The following is a 16,122-nucleotide window of genomic DNA, read 5'->3' as shown; positions in this document are numbered from 1 at the left end:
TTCACACCTAATCTACCTAGGTATCCAGCAAACAGAGCTGCGTTGACCCATTGACAGATTTTGGCTGGGGTTGGGTTATAACTCAGTTGAATGCGGGGGGGGGGGGGGAGAGGAGAGATGAAATAATGTTTTTATTGTAGGAGTAAAGGGCAGTAGAACTGTACTTAGCCTGTGCTGATTGAGGGCATCAAGAGAGAGGGTGGGGACCTGTCCCTCTCCATTGTTTAAAGACAGAGCTCATTAGGCTCCATAGATAGTCTTTTGTTAAGTCACCACTGCAGCTGAAATCACTGATAATCAGGTCTAACTGCTTAGTCCTGCTATGGGGACAGTGTTTCTGTGGAAGACATAGCCCAGACTGCAAGAGCTGCGAGGTTCCCCCACTGACAGCTCAGCTGAAATCACTGAGAGCTGGGTGGAACCTCAAGAGACCAACTTGCAGAGGTCACAGTGGCAGATGGCAGCAGAAGGTGACTGCACAGGGCCACTGGCAATAGAGTGGTGGAGTGATCAGTGGAACAACGCACAGCAGTGGCCAGAGCGAACAGGGAGCTGCTGGAGGAACAAGCAAGGTGCCTTCTTGCCCCCACCTGGGAGGTGTACTCATGTGAAAGCATCTCTGAACTCTAAATCTCCACTGACCAGGGACAACACCGGCGAGTGGGGTGCGCTGGAGGGAAAAGTGAGTGGCACGTTAAATAAACATTTGTTTGTTGGATTATATTTTAGTGACTTTGCTCCAGAATGCTAGATGTGTGACTGGGAATGGAAACTTATATAAATGTTTCCTAGTAGACCAAGATTTTTAAAATGCATTATTTGCCAAGGTTGTTATCTCACATCGTTGCTATCTTGAGAGTTTCCGTACTAAACATTTTTATAATTAATTTTTACATAAGAATGGTCATACTGGGTCAGCTCAATGATCTATACAGCCCAGTATCGAGTCTTCCAATAGTGGTCAAGGCCAGGTGCTTCAGAGGGAATAAACAGAACAGGTAATCATCAAGTGATCCATCCCTTGGTGCCCATTCCCAGCTTCTGGCAAACAGGCTAGGGACATTCAGAGCATGGTGTTATATCCCTCCCGATCCTACCTAATAGCCACTGATGGACCTATTCTCCAGGAATTTATCTAGCTCTCTTTTTTAATCCTGTTATAGTTTTGGTCTTCACAGCATCCCCTGGCAAAGAGTTCCACGGGTTGACTTTATGTTGTGTGAAGAAGTACTTCCTTTTGTTTTTTTTAAAACCTGCTGCCTGTTAATTTCATTGGGTGACTACTAGTTCTTATGATATGTGAAGGATTAAATAACATTTCCTTATTCACTTTCTTCACACAAGTCAAGATTATATAGACCTCTATCGTATCCCCCCTTAGTCGTCTCTTTTCTAAGCTGACAAGTCCCAGTCATTTTAATCTCTCCTCCTGTTTCATACCCCTAATCATTTTAGTTGCCCATCTCTGTACCTTTTCCCATTCCATTATCTCTTTTTTTGGGATGGGGTGACCAGATCTGCACATAGTATTCAAGGTGTGGACGTACCACTGATTTATATAGAGGCAATATGATATTTTCTGTCTGAGTAAGAAAGGGATAGCTAATGATTCCCAACATTGTTTGCTTTTTTGACTGCTGCTGCTGCAGTGAGTGGATGTTTTCAGAGAACTATCCATGCCTCCCAGATCCCTTTCTTAAGTGTTAACAGCTAATTCAGACTCCATCATTTTGTATGTATAGTTGAGAGTGTTTTCCAATGTGCATTACTTTGCATCTACCATTTTGGTGCCCAGTCACCCAGTTTTGTAAGATCCCTTTGTAACTCTTCGCAGTCTGCCTGGGACTTAACTATCTTGAATAGTTTTGTATCATCTGCAAATTTTGCCACCTCACTGTTTATCCATTTTTCCAGATCATTTATGAACATGTTGAACAGTAATGGTCCCAATACCAACCCCTCAGGGATACCACTATTTATCTCCCTCCATTCCGAAAACTGATCATTTATTCCTATTTACCATCTTTTAACCAGTTACTGATCCATGAGAGGACTTCCCTCTTATTCCATGATGGCTTACTTTTCAAGAGTCAATTTAAATTAAATACATTTAAAAAAAATTTTTTTTAGAAATCTAGACCTTTATCCTTATGTTAAATTTGCATTATCCTAACAAAACATTTACTTTATATCTCTTTTATATGTTGCAGGTCAAAGTGAAAAGACAAAACAATTCTTCCACTCAAAAGCCTTAAAAACTAACCAAGGTGAAGAACACATCAAGAACCAAGAATATATCAACATGTCATCTGAAGGTTCAAGTGGTATATCTACATCCAACCCAGCCGAAGCACAAATACAGCTACCTATTGAAGAAACAGTGTCTCCAAAACCTAAAGGCAGTTCCCAATGTTTGTCGGTCAAACTGTTCCCATTTATTGAAGTTACAAAAGATGGCTACTGGTGCACCTCTTGCAAAAAAGCTTACAAAGAAGGAAAGCTTCCCAATGCTCTAATTGGTAAAAGTGGAGGAGCTTGGTTAGCAAAGCCAATGCTGACAAACTATGTGAAAAGGCTGCAAAAACACCAGGCCTCTGGAGTACATCAACATGCAGAAATTCTTATAAGCCCACTTTCAAAGCCAATTTTAGAAGTACTTAATGAGGCTATTAAGAATGCTGGAGACAACACAGTTCATGCGAACAAACATGGTTGTGGCATCCTACTTTCTATTTAAGCAAGAGATACCACACTCTACAAACTGGAAGCCAATGTTAAGTTCATTGTCACTTGTTCATCCTGAAGTTGAACACTGGTTCCGAACAAGACCAGCAAATGCTCACTATCCTTCTGCGAGAAACTCAACTGACTGGCTAGAAGCATACGATGCAACAGTGAAAGACTCAACAGTTGAAAAAGTGAAGAACTCCCACCACATTCAAAAAATTTGCATACATGGCTGATGAATGCACCGATGCAAATGGGCATCAAGTCATTGTGTACATTATCTTGATATCAGGGGTAGGCCAGTAGATGCATTTCTAGATGTTCAAGTTATAGAAGTCACATCGGCCGCACCTGTGACAACCCACATCTTAGAGGAGTTAAATGCTCGTCAATTGGACCCCAAACAGATGGCTGCTTGGGCATTTGATGGAGCTGCAAACTCCTCTGGAAGACATGGTGGAATACAAGCTTTGCTCAGAGAAAAGTGTAACCCTAATCTCTCCTATACACACTGCAGAGGCCATCTACTCCAACTAGCACTAGTACAAGCTGCAGAATCTTAAAGACACTAAAAAAAGCTATACATTTAATGTCTTCATTATATTTTTTTCAGCAAGAGTCCAAAAAGACTGAATATCTTGGAAAATATAGAAGACACACTGGGACTGAAGTTCAAATTAGTCCAACCTGGGAAAACCCGCTGGCTTTCTCATGAGCAATCCTTGGCTGTTGTCTTAAAATTACTCCAGCCGTTATTACTGGCTTTGGAAAGTATCTACCAAGATGGGATGGATCTAAGTAGTGAGGCTGGTGGATTACTTTTGCTACTATGTTCAGAGAAGACTATTGCCATTCTCTCTCTTGTAAATCTACTGTTGAAACCACTTGGGTCATTAAACAATGCCATCCAGGCATCTGCTACAACAGTAGCAGATCTTTGTCCAGCAATAGAAGCTACATTTGGATCAGAGAGCTATCCATTGAAAAAGTACTGGAAGAAGCAAAGACTTCAGTCTAGAAGTTGACTAATGAAGGCATTTAAATCCAATCCTTAAGTGAAGAAGACAATAAGTGTTTGTTAAGACAACTGAAAAAAAGTACACACTTGATTCTTAATCTACAACAGCAACTTCTAGATTCTACTCAACCTTTACGTAGCTTTTACAGATGCCTGGCCTATAAAACACCAACAGTTGAGTGGAGTGAGGCACTACCAGCAATGGGGCCGTGTGATCAGGACCGAATAGAGAATTTGAACAGAGTGGAATATCATATGATGAATGAATGAAGATTTGACTTCAACTTTTTTATCATCACTAGTGGCTCGACCCGATCTCTGTGCTCTGTTTCCTAGGATGAAAGAAGTAGGAATTCATCTCTTGTTACTCCCAGTCACAACAGCTACAGCTGAGCATTTTTTCATCATTGAATAGAATGGTGTTCTGAAAGAAGTCGCCTTCTGCCTGATCATGTGAATGAACTAATGAGCATATCAATCGAAGGAATGGAAGTACCAGACATACGAGAAGCCACCAAAGATGAATGCACTGCATTCAAGAAGTTCATTAACAGAGTTGTGCAAAATTATAACAAGAAACCAAGAAGGATGTAGATGATGTGTTTCATAGAAGGCTTGAGTAGCCAACTTTAATTTGTGTGATGATTTTAAAACATGAGTTAAATCTCATAAAATGGTCATGAAACATTTCAGTTTTTACTAGGTGGGCTGTATGGCACCATTCACCCTCACAGTCTCAACCCTCTTCGGCCCTGACACCTGCCCCCTGCAAATTCGAGCACCCCCCCAATTTCAATTCCTGTGGAAACCACTGGTTGCTGCTGTTTGAATGGCAGGAGTTCCATGTGGCTGACACCTTTTGTAGGGAAGGGGAAGTTGCTTCAAATGGAAGCAGAGGCTGCCAGTCTCCCCACTTTGCCCCCTTGACCCACCTTTTTGATTGTTGATGGCTAAGGCCATGCTGGGTAACTAACCCCAGTTATACCTCAATTGTTCCAGTTTCCCAGAGAAGTTTAGTTTTAGAATTAGGTGTGTCCTGGAGGGGGCTTTTTGGGGGGAAGGGGAGGGAAAGGTAAGCATCTCCTCTGGCAATGGACATAGATCAAGGATTCATACTATTTTATTAGCACAGTCTTTACTAGCATGAGCTGTTGATGACTGCTCTGCAGGACCTGGCAAGGGTGAGGTCACCCAAGGGTGAGGTCACCTTCCTACTAGTAGAGAAGGCTTCTAGGGGCATGATGAGCCATAGCTCATTCCTGACTAAAAGCTCACTGTACTGCTGCCACAGGTTTCCATCCCCTCACCCTTGATTAAGGTGTATTTGCAACACCCAGGTGAGACATTTGGGGCTGTAGTACAGCTGATACAACTACAGTACTCAGTTCTATGCCTTATCCTCAAACCCAGTTTTATTCTACCTTCACCCTCCCAAGGCCTAGCTGGATTTTAATGAATCCATCACTATTCCAGGCTTCCTGACTGACAGAAGATCTGAAAAAATGCCTGTCTGGTTATCTTAACATTTTCTGGCTTATCTAGCAGATCTCAGGTTTAGCTATGCCTTTGTCACCTCTCGTCTAGATTGATGCAATGTGCTCTAATTAGAGTTACTCTTGAAGTCTAGTCAGAATATGCAGATAGTAGCAGGCACCTAATTTATGCATCACAGTCTGATCTGAAAAATCGTTCCCACAATGCTCTGTTGGCTCTGAATTTGCCTTTGGGAGCAAATCAAGGTGATAGTTACGTAAAAATCCCCAAGACACCTGGCATATGTCTGTACATTGCAATATGAGAATGTTCTTGATATATGTCCCCAGGATTGGATTATTTTGAGGGAAGGGGTTGTCAGATGGACAATTTGCTTCCTTTTTTATACTACTATATTGATTATTAAGAAACCATACAATGCATGCATCCACTCGAACTCAGTGTAGGTAGAAGGTGCTGCCCTTATCAATGATTGGAGTAGGTTTGAGTTATCAGTAGTTAGTAACAGTTATTTTCAAAAATTCTGTACTATATCCTCCAAAGGAGGAACAGGTGTATAAGGTAGGTAAGGCAGCTATAAAGGACATAGGGCTGAATTTTCAAATATCTTTAGGCACCTAATGATTCAGAGAGCACCTCATTGGATTTTCAAAAACACCTAGACAGATTAGGTGCTTCTCTGAATCTTTAGGTGCCTAAATACCCTTGAAATCTGGGTCACAGTGTACAGCATTTCTAGAATAGCTGATCTCTGGACTATGTCACCTTAAGACAACACTGTGGTCTTTAATTCTCTAAAGATTCCTTTATGCTCAACACCTGTAGACCATTCAATATATTACTTGTTTAATCCCTACTGTAATAATACACCTTCTATATTTACCACTTCATTGAGAGAACAGTGGATATTAAATCACTAAACTGTCTGGTATTTAGGAGGGCTGCTATAAGATGCCTAAATGGCTAAACTGAAGGGGGTTTTGTTTTGTTTTTTTAAACAGCTTTGGGAGCATTTAAATGGATCAGTCAACTATATATGCTGTTAGGAACCAGGTCTCTCCTCCCCCAAAGGCAACTTTCTCCACACCCCCTCCAAAATCTATTAAGAAACAGATTAAACTTATTTTTGGCAGCCAGTGTGTGGGAAAAGTCAAATCCATTACATCCTCCAACTTGTCAATTAATGCACTCCTGGAACCATCTCCCATTCATCTGTTGCCTTTTGCACTAATGGCAGGATAGCGTCTATATTAACTAAATCAATGCAACTATTATAGGATTTATATAGCAAGTCTTATTCAGGGACTTACTCTTCTCTTTTTAAGGGTACGGCCTACTGGCAGAATTGGTGTTCAAAGTGTATTGTATATAGTTGTATTTTACTCTATGTTTATCCATTTAACAATCAGCAATTAACTATTTAATTAAAAAGACTGAGTGCAAAGCAAAGAATGTCACAACAGCTTGCTTACTGAAAAGGAAATATGGAAAAATGAATTATTGCAAATTACAATTTAATTTTGTTTTGACAGCATTTTAGGCTGTGCCATTTAATGAAGATTTGTGCACCCAAAGCCAAGCAGCATTTCACCCTCATATCTTGCTGATGTTCAGAAAGCTGCATACAGTATCAATTCAAATTCTCACTTTACCCAAACATCATAATTCTCTCAGAAAACAAGTTGCACCCAATGCCAAGGGACAAAAAAGTCCAAAGAGTTACTCTTTACATTTCAGCCATTCTTAATGATCTTCATTCATGAAAATCTAAAGGAGTTTGAATCTTAGCATTAATGCAAATGTATTACTTCCAAGAGGAATAATAAATTCACTCGCAGAAGCGCCTAGAACCATTTCATTAAGTGGCATTTTAATTCATTGCAGTGCAGTGTGCGTGCATTAGGAAGGAGGGTAGCATAATGAGCTACTAAATCACACAAACTGTTAAACAAGCAAAATTAAAAACATTCACTAAAGGTTATGAGTTAATCAGATACCATGAATACACTGGTCTCAACTGCAGTAAACACATTGCTTAACATGCCAAACAAAAACAAATTACTGTTGCCTAGGTTTGTTTATTGGTAAATCACTTTAGTAACCTGAACCCACAAATAAGCAGTATATAATCAGAAAGACTACAGATAAACACAGATTATACATGCAAATTCCTGATCACATGTCACATGTGCAGGTACATTAATAGCACAGTTCTAGGAATTTGATCAAACCAGTTTTAAAATGCAGGTATGAAAAATTACATATGAAGAATATAAAGATACTTATTTTTTTACATTTCAGGACTCAAATGCTGCTTTTGCTTATATCAGAGATGTATGACAGCTACAGGATTCAAGTAGCAAGCAGTAAGAGGTCAAGAAAATAATACTGGTCAGAGAAGAATAGGACTTTACATTTCACTAAAAAGTACGCTGAATAATAGAACAGGGGAAAAAACCTATCAAGAACTTAGAAAAGAATCACAAAATTTTAAAGCTGACTACTTACTAATTTTCTTATTATCTAGATAACAGCAATGACATTAAAAGAAACTGCATCCAACATTTTAAAAATGCAACCTTTACATTTAAAGACTTTCCACAGTGAAATGCAACGACAATCTCACACTCCAAATTAAATATATGCTAGGCTCAGAATGAAATCTGGAATGTTCTAGATGAAAGCAATAAAAATACAATACCACGTTTTATTTTTTATTGAAGAATGGAATCAAAATTGAAGGATAACTTCGAAGCCGGAAAACAGTAGGTTTATATAAAGTTTGCTTTTTGTACATGAGCTTTCATAGTGGTGCAATAGTTTCTATAGTAGCTTGAAATATCAATTGAAAGAAAACTTTCTTCTGTTGCCATTCCCATATTTTCCATGAACAAAAAATTTCTATTAGCTTCATTTATGTTATAACATTTAACACATGAACAGAGCTATACGCCTACTGTATTTCACTAAAACAAAAGAGTATAGTATTTTCCATCTACTATTTGTACTGCATTTAAAAAAGGTTAACATTAAAAACAAAACCACTTTCCTTGAATCAAGTTTTTTTGCACTTAAGCCTCTTTCTTTTGTCTATGATCTTCTGCCATTTTATCCAGAATTTTCTGTAACAACAAAAAAGAATGAATTACAACAAAGCCAACCTGATTAGGGATTAATTAAATGAACTAAATAAGACCATAATTCTAAGTATAAAACCATTTTAAAGGTTGTCAGATTTGTGAACTTAAATGTATGACATAGTAATATGTCATACAATTTATTAACTACGCAACTGCCAAATAAGCCTGGCACTGGGCAAAATATGCCTGGTGCTCTTCTAGTGTACCAGATACATAACTGATCCACTGAAATGAAAACTGCTAGAGCTCCTTTAAAAGTACTGCATTTTCCAGCCGCCTGAAGCTCTGAACAAATCAACAAGTAAAATTTACTTTCTACCTGTGTCATACATCAGAGTCTTCATGAACATTTACCCAGTCCATGCACAGATATCTACTGTACTTGAGAGTCAGTCTAATCTGCGACAGCAGAGAACTGGAGTCAGAAAAAATGGTTTCCATCCCCTGTTCTGACACTGATTCACATATGACCTTGGCAGTCACTTATCCTGTGTCTCAATTTACCCATCTGTAAAATGGGGAGAATACATATTTACCTACCTCACAGGGGTTGCTGTGAGAATTAGTGCTTTGTGGAGCACTTTGAACAAGCAAAGCACTATATCACTGTCAAGTTTTATCATCTTTATCCACCTTTGCCATTATGAAGATAATGAAACTAGATGTATGATCCAAGATAGAGAGGGGGCATTATACTTATGCAAGTGTTGCTTTCTTTTCAATACTTTATCATTTAGAAATAATCAAGCTCAAATGAAGCTAAAGGTTACTGGCTGTGTGTGGCAGAGAAAGCAAATTAAATGGTTAATTTTACCTGTAAAATTAGAGAGATAAAATTCTGATAAGACTATTCAACAAGTCACTGGATTTGTTTTTCTCTTATACAAGTATCAATACTTCAGTGTCCCATCATTATGTACTTAACTGCACAAAGCTATGGATGAGGTGGTTTTCTACCCTAAGATTTGGATTGCTCCCTGGATTCTCTCATCTACTCCCTCCTTGCTGATGCTGTGGCTATTCCTCCTTTGCAGAGGCTTCATGATAAAGGCCAGGTCTATACTACAGACCCCAAGCAATGTAGTTATACCAACTTAAACCCCTCCCAAAGTAGACAGTGCTAGGTCAATGCAAGACCTTCTCCCGCCAACACAGCTACCACTTTTTGGGGAGGTAGATTAACTATGCCAACAGGAGACTCTCTCCTGCCAGTGTAGAAGCATCTTCATGTATAGCAGCACTGTAGTGGCACAGCTGCACTATACAGGAAGACAAGCTCACAATCTAGTTGCCCTTGTGTTCTCTCTACCACTTGCCCCCTTTCAGTTCCTGGGCTAGTTTGAGGCATTCCCACTCCCATAGATGCATCCCCTCCACTGGTAACTCTCAGACATGTGCCTGCTTCCTTCCTATAGGACAGAAGGAACTTATATACAGCTTGGCAATGAACTGAAGTGAAATCAACTAAATGCAGAAGCTTGGAATAATTAATGTGAAGACTTACTGTGTTTTAATAATGGTGGTAATTACTTATTGTGTTAGGAGCACCCCATCCTCCCCCCGACACACAAAGTGTACAATGTCAAAGAGCAGCTCATAGTACACAAGCAGCACTAATGACAGCATAAACACGTGTTATTGCACAACATTTCACTCAATCAGGAACTCTAATACATGCCCATAAAATCAAAAGTTAGATATATCAACTTCAAAATATGCATGGGGTTCAGAGCACTATTTAAAAAAAACCAACCAAAAAAACCCCTCTAGCTTTGCTCTTGCAGTTTTTGGTCGTAAGCCACCCTCAAAGGAACTGTAGGGACAAGATTCAGTCACCTTTTATTCCTTCTTCAAAACTATTCTAAAGCTTACCTCTACTGCAATCAAAAAGTCCTATATATTCTCAATTCATAGAGAATCATAGGGTCCCATATTTGACTTGTTCATTACGCATTCAAATTTGAACAGAGGCAACCCTGGAGAGGATTAATTTAAAACAACTAAAATTACTGTGATATGAAGCAACAGCTCTTAAGCATGTTTGGATAATCCAGTGTTCTAACTGGATTAATTTGTTTTTTCCTTTTAATGAAGCCCCAACAAATCTATTCCTTACTCCTTCCCAACAAAGAATCACTTCACTTAAAATGGACAGTTTTACCTTACCTTCAACTTTTGATAATGTGGAAGGCTGCTGCAATGGGTCTTTTTTGCAACATCTTCATTTGTGTAAAACAAGGAACACAGTTTGCAATAAAACCCTGTTTTGGGTACCACATAATTCACACCTAGAGAAGTAAAGACCATAAAGTAACTAATAGAATGAATTAGAGTAATTTTTAAAACCTCAAATACACTGCTCACTAAGTGAATCTTACAGTAACAACTCAATTTGCACTGAACAGCTGCTTTACTTTAAATATCCTTGTTTTTATGTGTTCAAACCAGAATCTGTAATTAAATATGTACACACTTGCCTTTAGCATGTTTTTGGATTAAAACATGGCAGTTCTATTGGTTCCCTTTTCAGAAAGGTATGCAATGGTTTTAGTTACAATACATAGCGTTAATTTCAATACTAGTATATCTACTGCACATTACCCATGTCATGATGACAAATACATGATTTCATATATCAATCTAAAGTAACTCATCACTTCTGAAAGATATTTTGTGCTGTCATAATAGGTCTCTTTCATCATAATTCCAGGCTGGAGAGAAGCCATTGTCAAAGACTGCATGGGAAGAGTAAAAGGGACCAGAGATGATCATAGAAAGAGAGTGTGAAGTTCTAAAATGAAATGGCAATCTTTGACCTTACTTCAATGTCTACTGGCAAATCTACACTTAAAATGCAGCTGCACTGCTGTAGCGCTTTAATGATGCTTTATGCCGAAAGGGGAGAGTTCTCCCATTGGTGTAGTTAATCCACCTCCCCGAAGAGGAGGTAGCTATGTCGGTGAGAGCAGCTCACCTGCTGACACAGTGCTGTCTACACTGGGGGTTAGGCCGGTATAACTACACCCCTGAGCGATACGGTTATACAGAAATAGGCCTATAGTGTAGACCAGACCTAAGAGCCAGTGTGCACTGCAAAAAATAAAGTTAATTAAATGAAAATGTTACCATAAAGCCCCCCCCCAAAAAAAGCAGCATTTGAAAAGAGATGGGAAAATTCTTACCAACAGGAACATTTGGCTGATACGGTCCAATTCTATATTCGTCTGGAACAACAGATTTCTCCTGGATGCTTTTTGTTTCCTGTTCATCCTGTGCATCTGTATTTTCATTTGTATTTTTCTCCGTATCCTGGGTTGCTGTGTTGTCAGAAACTTCAACAGTTTCTATCTTCATATTCTCCTCAGTTTTGGTTCCATTTTCCAAGGTCTCATTTTCCTGCTCTGGTTCCTCCATCTTGTCTACCTTAATTTCAGCCAAACTATCATCATTTTTCCCAGCAGATTTAACTGCCATCCCCGATTTACGCAGTTTCTGATGATCTGAGTCTTCTTCATCACCAACCTCATCTAGAGTGACAAAACCTTCCATGCTCTGGGGGAAACCACCCACATATCGCTGTTGAGAGACAAAGGTTTTTCATGTCTACAACTGTTAATTTACATGCATAAAAGTATAATTTCTCTTATTTTTTAAGTTACAAAAGAAAAAAAAACCTTTTAACTTTTTTTTTTTTTTTGGAAGAACCCTGTATTTCCTGCCCCCAAAGCTACCTATATTCTTCAGAAACACTGTTCAAATCACATGAATGGGTATATCAAATTGCTTATTTTTTGCTTGATTTGTAGAATACTTATTTTATTTTGAAGTATTTTAGCCTCCATTTGAAAAATATTTTATTTTGCCAGGTTTCCACCTGGCCTTTAGTTTTCAGCTTTTTGCACTTGCTTCACTGGATTACATTGATTCCTTCACTGCAGTAATTTATAAATTATTCAGATTAAAAACAGTTGCAATTTTAGAATGGTAATTTTAAAAAAATAAATTTTATCTTTTGTTTCTCTGCAACAAAGTAATTTAAAGATATTTACAATCTGGAAGACATTCCCACTGGATCCTAAATTTCAAGGGTACCTGAAGGTACAAATTAAAAAACCTGAAAAGGTCTGAGGGGAGAAATGAATAAAGTGCTGATTAGAAATGCAAGGCTTACCTTACTATAAATAATCCAAGATGTACCTACCTAGCTTTTTACTGAAGCTACAAGCTAGCTAGGTTATACATACTATTTCTTTTGTTTATATCCAACACACTATTCTTAATAAACCTTATTTTTAGCATGGTCACTAAAGTCTGCCCTCGAAGGGCAGACAGACAACCTTCTAAACTCATGAAGCAGCTGGAGAGAAAATTGTTCCTATGCTGGAGCACTGAGTTGAAGCAATCTCCTAAAATGTACCACTGAGATACTGATAGCAGTCAACAGGGGCACAGAAAGCCACCACGCAAATGAGGTGGGGAAACCAAAAGTTACAGCATGTTCGAATAAAGGATAAAGTGTTCTCTAAATCAGGGTGGACAGTTTTAAATTTAAGCGATTTTAATAATGATTTAAACTGATAAGCAAGAAATCTTGATGCAAATCAATTTTAGTCATGTTTTGTATTTTAGTTATTTTCCTGAAGAAAGGTTGTTTCTCATTGGTTGGTATAATTTGGAACTTTCTGCTAACCAGGAAGCTACGCTATATCTATAAACATTTACTTAAGCAATTATATAGCTTAACACATTTATTCAGATTCTTAATTTTTATTTTTTTTTTGTTAGAAAATGGTAACTGACGCGTTTCCTATTTACTAGATGATTAGTATGTGCAGGTGGTGGAGTCCCTATCGGTGCACCAGAGGTTGGTCCTGGCAGGAGTCACCAGGATCTGAGACCTCCTAGATAACGACCAGGGAGACTGGGTGGGTCCCCTTTGCGCTCACTCAGCGCATGGTGCTCTCCACCCTTTTAACTCCTGAGCATGTACTTCAGGAGGTTACGGCAGCCTTGTCGTCCATCTCTCAGGTTTACCTTGAGTGGGTCCTGTAGCAGGGTGCTCCCCACCCACCCTACACCCCAGGCCCTCTGGATCTCTTTATAGGGCCCTTGCCTCATGAGCCTCTGCCCGGCCGTCCCACCCACCCACCGTGAGCCGGCTGCACGACCTGTAGCCGGTTCGCTTTTGAACCGCGCCACAGGCACACCTGTACATGCTCATGGCTCCATACTCTCCATTTCCTCATCCTTGTGCCCCAATACTAAGTGGTGGAACCTATTGCTCCGTGAAGGAGCCACCAACCAATATACCTGGCGGGCTGTGGGACTAAGGTGGGATATAGGCTAGCCCACCTTAGTCCCACAGCCCGCCAGGTATTTTGGTTGGCGGCTCCTTCACGGAGCCATGAGCATGGGCATTTACCTAGCGCAGTTCATCCCCATCCCCAATGCCTGTCCCTTTTGCGGCCTGAGGGAGATCCTGGCACAGGTTTACCTTGAGTGTGCCAGGTTGCAGCCCCTTTTCTGGCTCCTCCTAGACTTACTGTTATGTTTCTGGCTGCATTTCTCCCCCCACCTTCTCATATATGCACACCCTATCCATGGCACCACAAAGTCGTGGAGCCTCCTCGTCAACCTCCTCCTAGCAATGGCCAAAGTGGCCATCTACACCACCAGGGAGAGGATGTTGGCTGAGGGGGTTCTCTGTGACTGTGAGGCCTATTTCTGATCCACCCTCCGTTCACGCATCCAGGCAAAGTTCCTCTGGGCAGCATCTGCTGGCTCCCTTGACACCTTCGAGAAGAAGTGGGAGCTGTCTGCGGTTCTCTGCTCGGTGTCCCCTTCAGGTTCCCTTTTTTGACGCTTTCACCTTCACAGCTATCAGTGTTATTTTTTTCTGTTGTCCCCCATAATTATTTGAGTCCCGGGCTCAGTGGATCCTTCCCACAGGCTGCGGAAGGGTCCTTTAGCCACGGGTGGGCCTGCGCCCATCCACCTCCCAAGAACCCCATAGAACTAGATTCATTTTACTTGGGATTTTGTCAAGCTATATTTCAATTAAAATTGCACAAAAACAATTAAATTTTTTGTTTATTAGTTAAATAAAAGTGCCTTAACTGTACTGGAAACAAGGAAAAAAATCAAAGCACATTTAAAACTAACTGATCTACTAAACAAAAGTAGTATTATATAGTTAGTGAGATAAACGGATTGCTTCTAATCACTATGTCCTGCAAGTTTTTAGGACTAGATCTCAGCCTCACATCTCTCTTTCTCTCCATAGATTGGAAATGGGAAAACAAGCTTTCCTGCTTTTACAACTCTCAGTCTTGTTTCTCAACTCTGACTGAACTAGTCATTTAACTGAAATGAAGAAAATATTCTCTCTGCACCTGCAGAAGAGTTTACTACTTTTAAAAACTGGTTTTAGCTCTTCAAACTCTAGTTCCAACACTTAGCCAGTGACTCCTACCAGTTCAGTGGTTTGACTTTGAAAGTTTGGCAGCAAACATGGCCTGCTTGGAATTTTATATAATATTATTTTAATAGGTTATATTTAAGGCTACGATTCTGGCATGGAATTTTTTAGTAAATGTCATAGTATAGATGGGGGTGTGGGGAGGAGGGGAAAGAGAGAAGACAAGTCACAGAAAGGTCAAGGAATTTTGAAAGATGAGACCTGGAGAGGTGGGCAGGTTTGGAGAGCGAGCCTGCGTTGCACACCCTCTCCAGTGGTTGCTCTTGTCCCACAGGGCTGGCCCCGCTCCTCACTCTGGGTTGCTGCAACCTGGCACCTGTGGCTGCAGCACCACTCAGGTTTGGCCTGTCCACTCTTCTGTGAATGGAGATGGAGAGGCGGATGGGCCAAACCTGACTGGAACTGCTACCCTGTATACCAGGTCGCAGTGCTGTTCAGTTTCACAGACCTTATTCAAATTCAAAATTTCTGTGACCCTTCCCAAGACAAAATTGTAGTTCTAATTATACTATGTTTACAACTTAATATAGGTTATCATGCCAAATGGATTTAAAAGAAAAATGTATTAAAATAAGAATTTTTTTAAAAATTTTTATCCACCCTACTTTGAATACCTGATCTCAACTCAGCATCACATTCTTTGAGGTACTGTATTTTCTTCACAGAAAAGCCAAACACAAATTGTTTCTTTCCAGAAAAGTAGGAGTGGGTGTTTGTTTTAAAGTCCTGCACAAAAGAATTGGAACTATGTGGAGGAGCACAAATTAAACAGATAAGGTTGCTCCCTATCCATACACCATGCCGTCGGATTACCTTTTTAAGTTTTTTCTTTGCTGCTGGGGGCACGCCAACATTTCCTTCAGTTTTTGTGGTAGTGTCATCTGCTGTATCCTTTTTTTCTTCAGCAGCCACATCACCTAAATTAGCAACATCAGCATCATCTCCTGCTGAGCTGCCACTTTCTAGCAATGCTGCTGCTTCTTCCTCATCTACTAGCAGCTCATCTTCAGATTCAAGAAGTAAACTAGGTTCCTCTTGGTCTGCCTGTTCACTGCCTTTTGCAGCTGATTTCTCAGCATCATCATCCTGTTTCTCCTCTTTATCTTTATCTTCAGCACTGCCGCTTTCAGTTTTCTGAGTTCCATCAGTCTTAGATTTTTTATCACTTGGAGAGTCTTTACTATCTGGAGAATACGTTCTCTTTCTGTAGGGGAGAAAAACATTTATCTTCATTATGTTTTAGTTTAACTATTTCAATTCAGGAT

At 39.8% G+C, this 16,122-nt stretch overlaps 1 protein-coding gene across 3 annotated transcripts in view; it reads right to left on the bottom strand.

Moving 5' to 3' along the window:
- Positions 1 to 7,297: 7,297 nt before the first annotated feature.
- The window catches only part of MATR3 (matrin 3), a 44,474-nt gene continuing 35,649 nt past the window's right edge, over positions 7,298 to 16,122 (bottom strand). For all 3 annotated transcript variants that reach the window (XM_084636237.1, XM_084636238.1, XM_084636239.1), the window contains 4 exons: positions 15,671 to 16,061; positions 11,562 to 11,955; positions 10,546 to 10,667; positions 7,298 to 8,361 (listed from right to left, as the gene is read on the bottom strand). In XM_084636237.1, coding sequence (XP_084492363.1) covers positions 8,311 to 8,361; positions 10,546 to 10,667; positions 11,562 to 11,955; positions 15,671 to 16,061 — 958 coding nt within the window. In that variant the 3' untranslated portion in view covers positions 7,298 to 8,310. The remainder of the gene's footprint in view (positions 8,362 to 10,545; positions 10,668 to 11,561; positions 11,956 to 15,670; positions 16,062 to 16,122) is intronic.

Source organism: Lepidochelys olivacea (genome assembly GCF_965140295.1).
Source record: "Lepidochelys olivacea isolate rLepOli2 genome assembly, chromosome: 8".
In the NCBI taxonomy this organism is placed as follows: Eukaryota; Metazoa; Chordata; order Testudines; family Cheloniidae; genus Lepidochelys; species Lepidochelys olivacea.
Note: the sequence above shows the minus strand (reverse complement) of the source record. Positions and strands in the feature narration are given on the sequence as shown.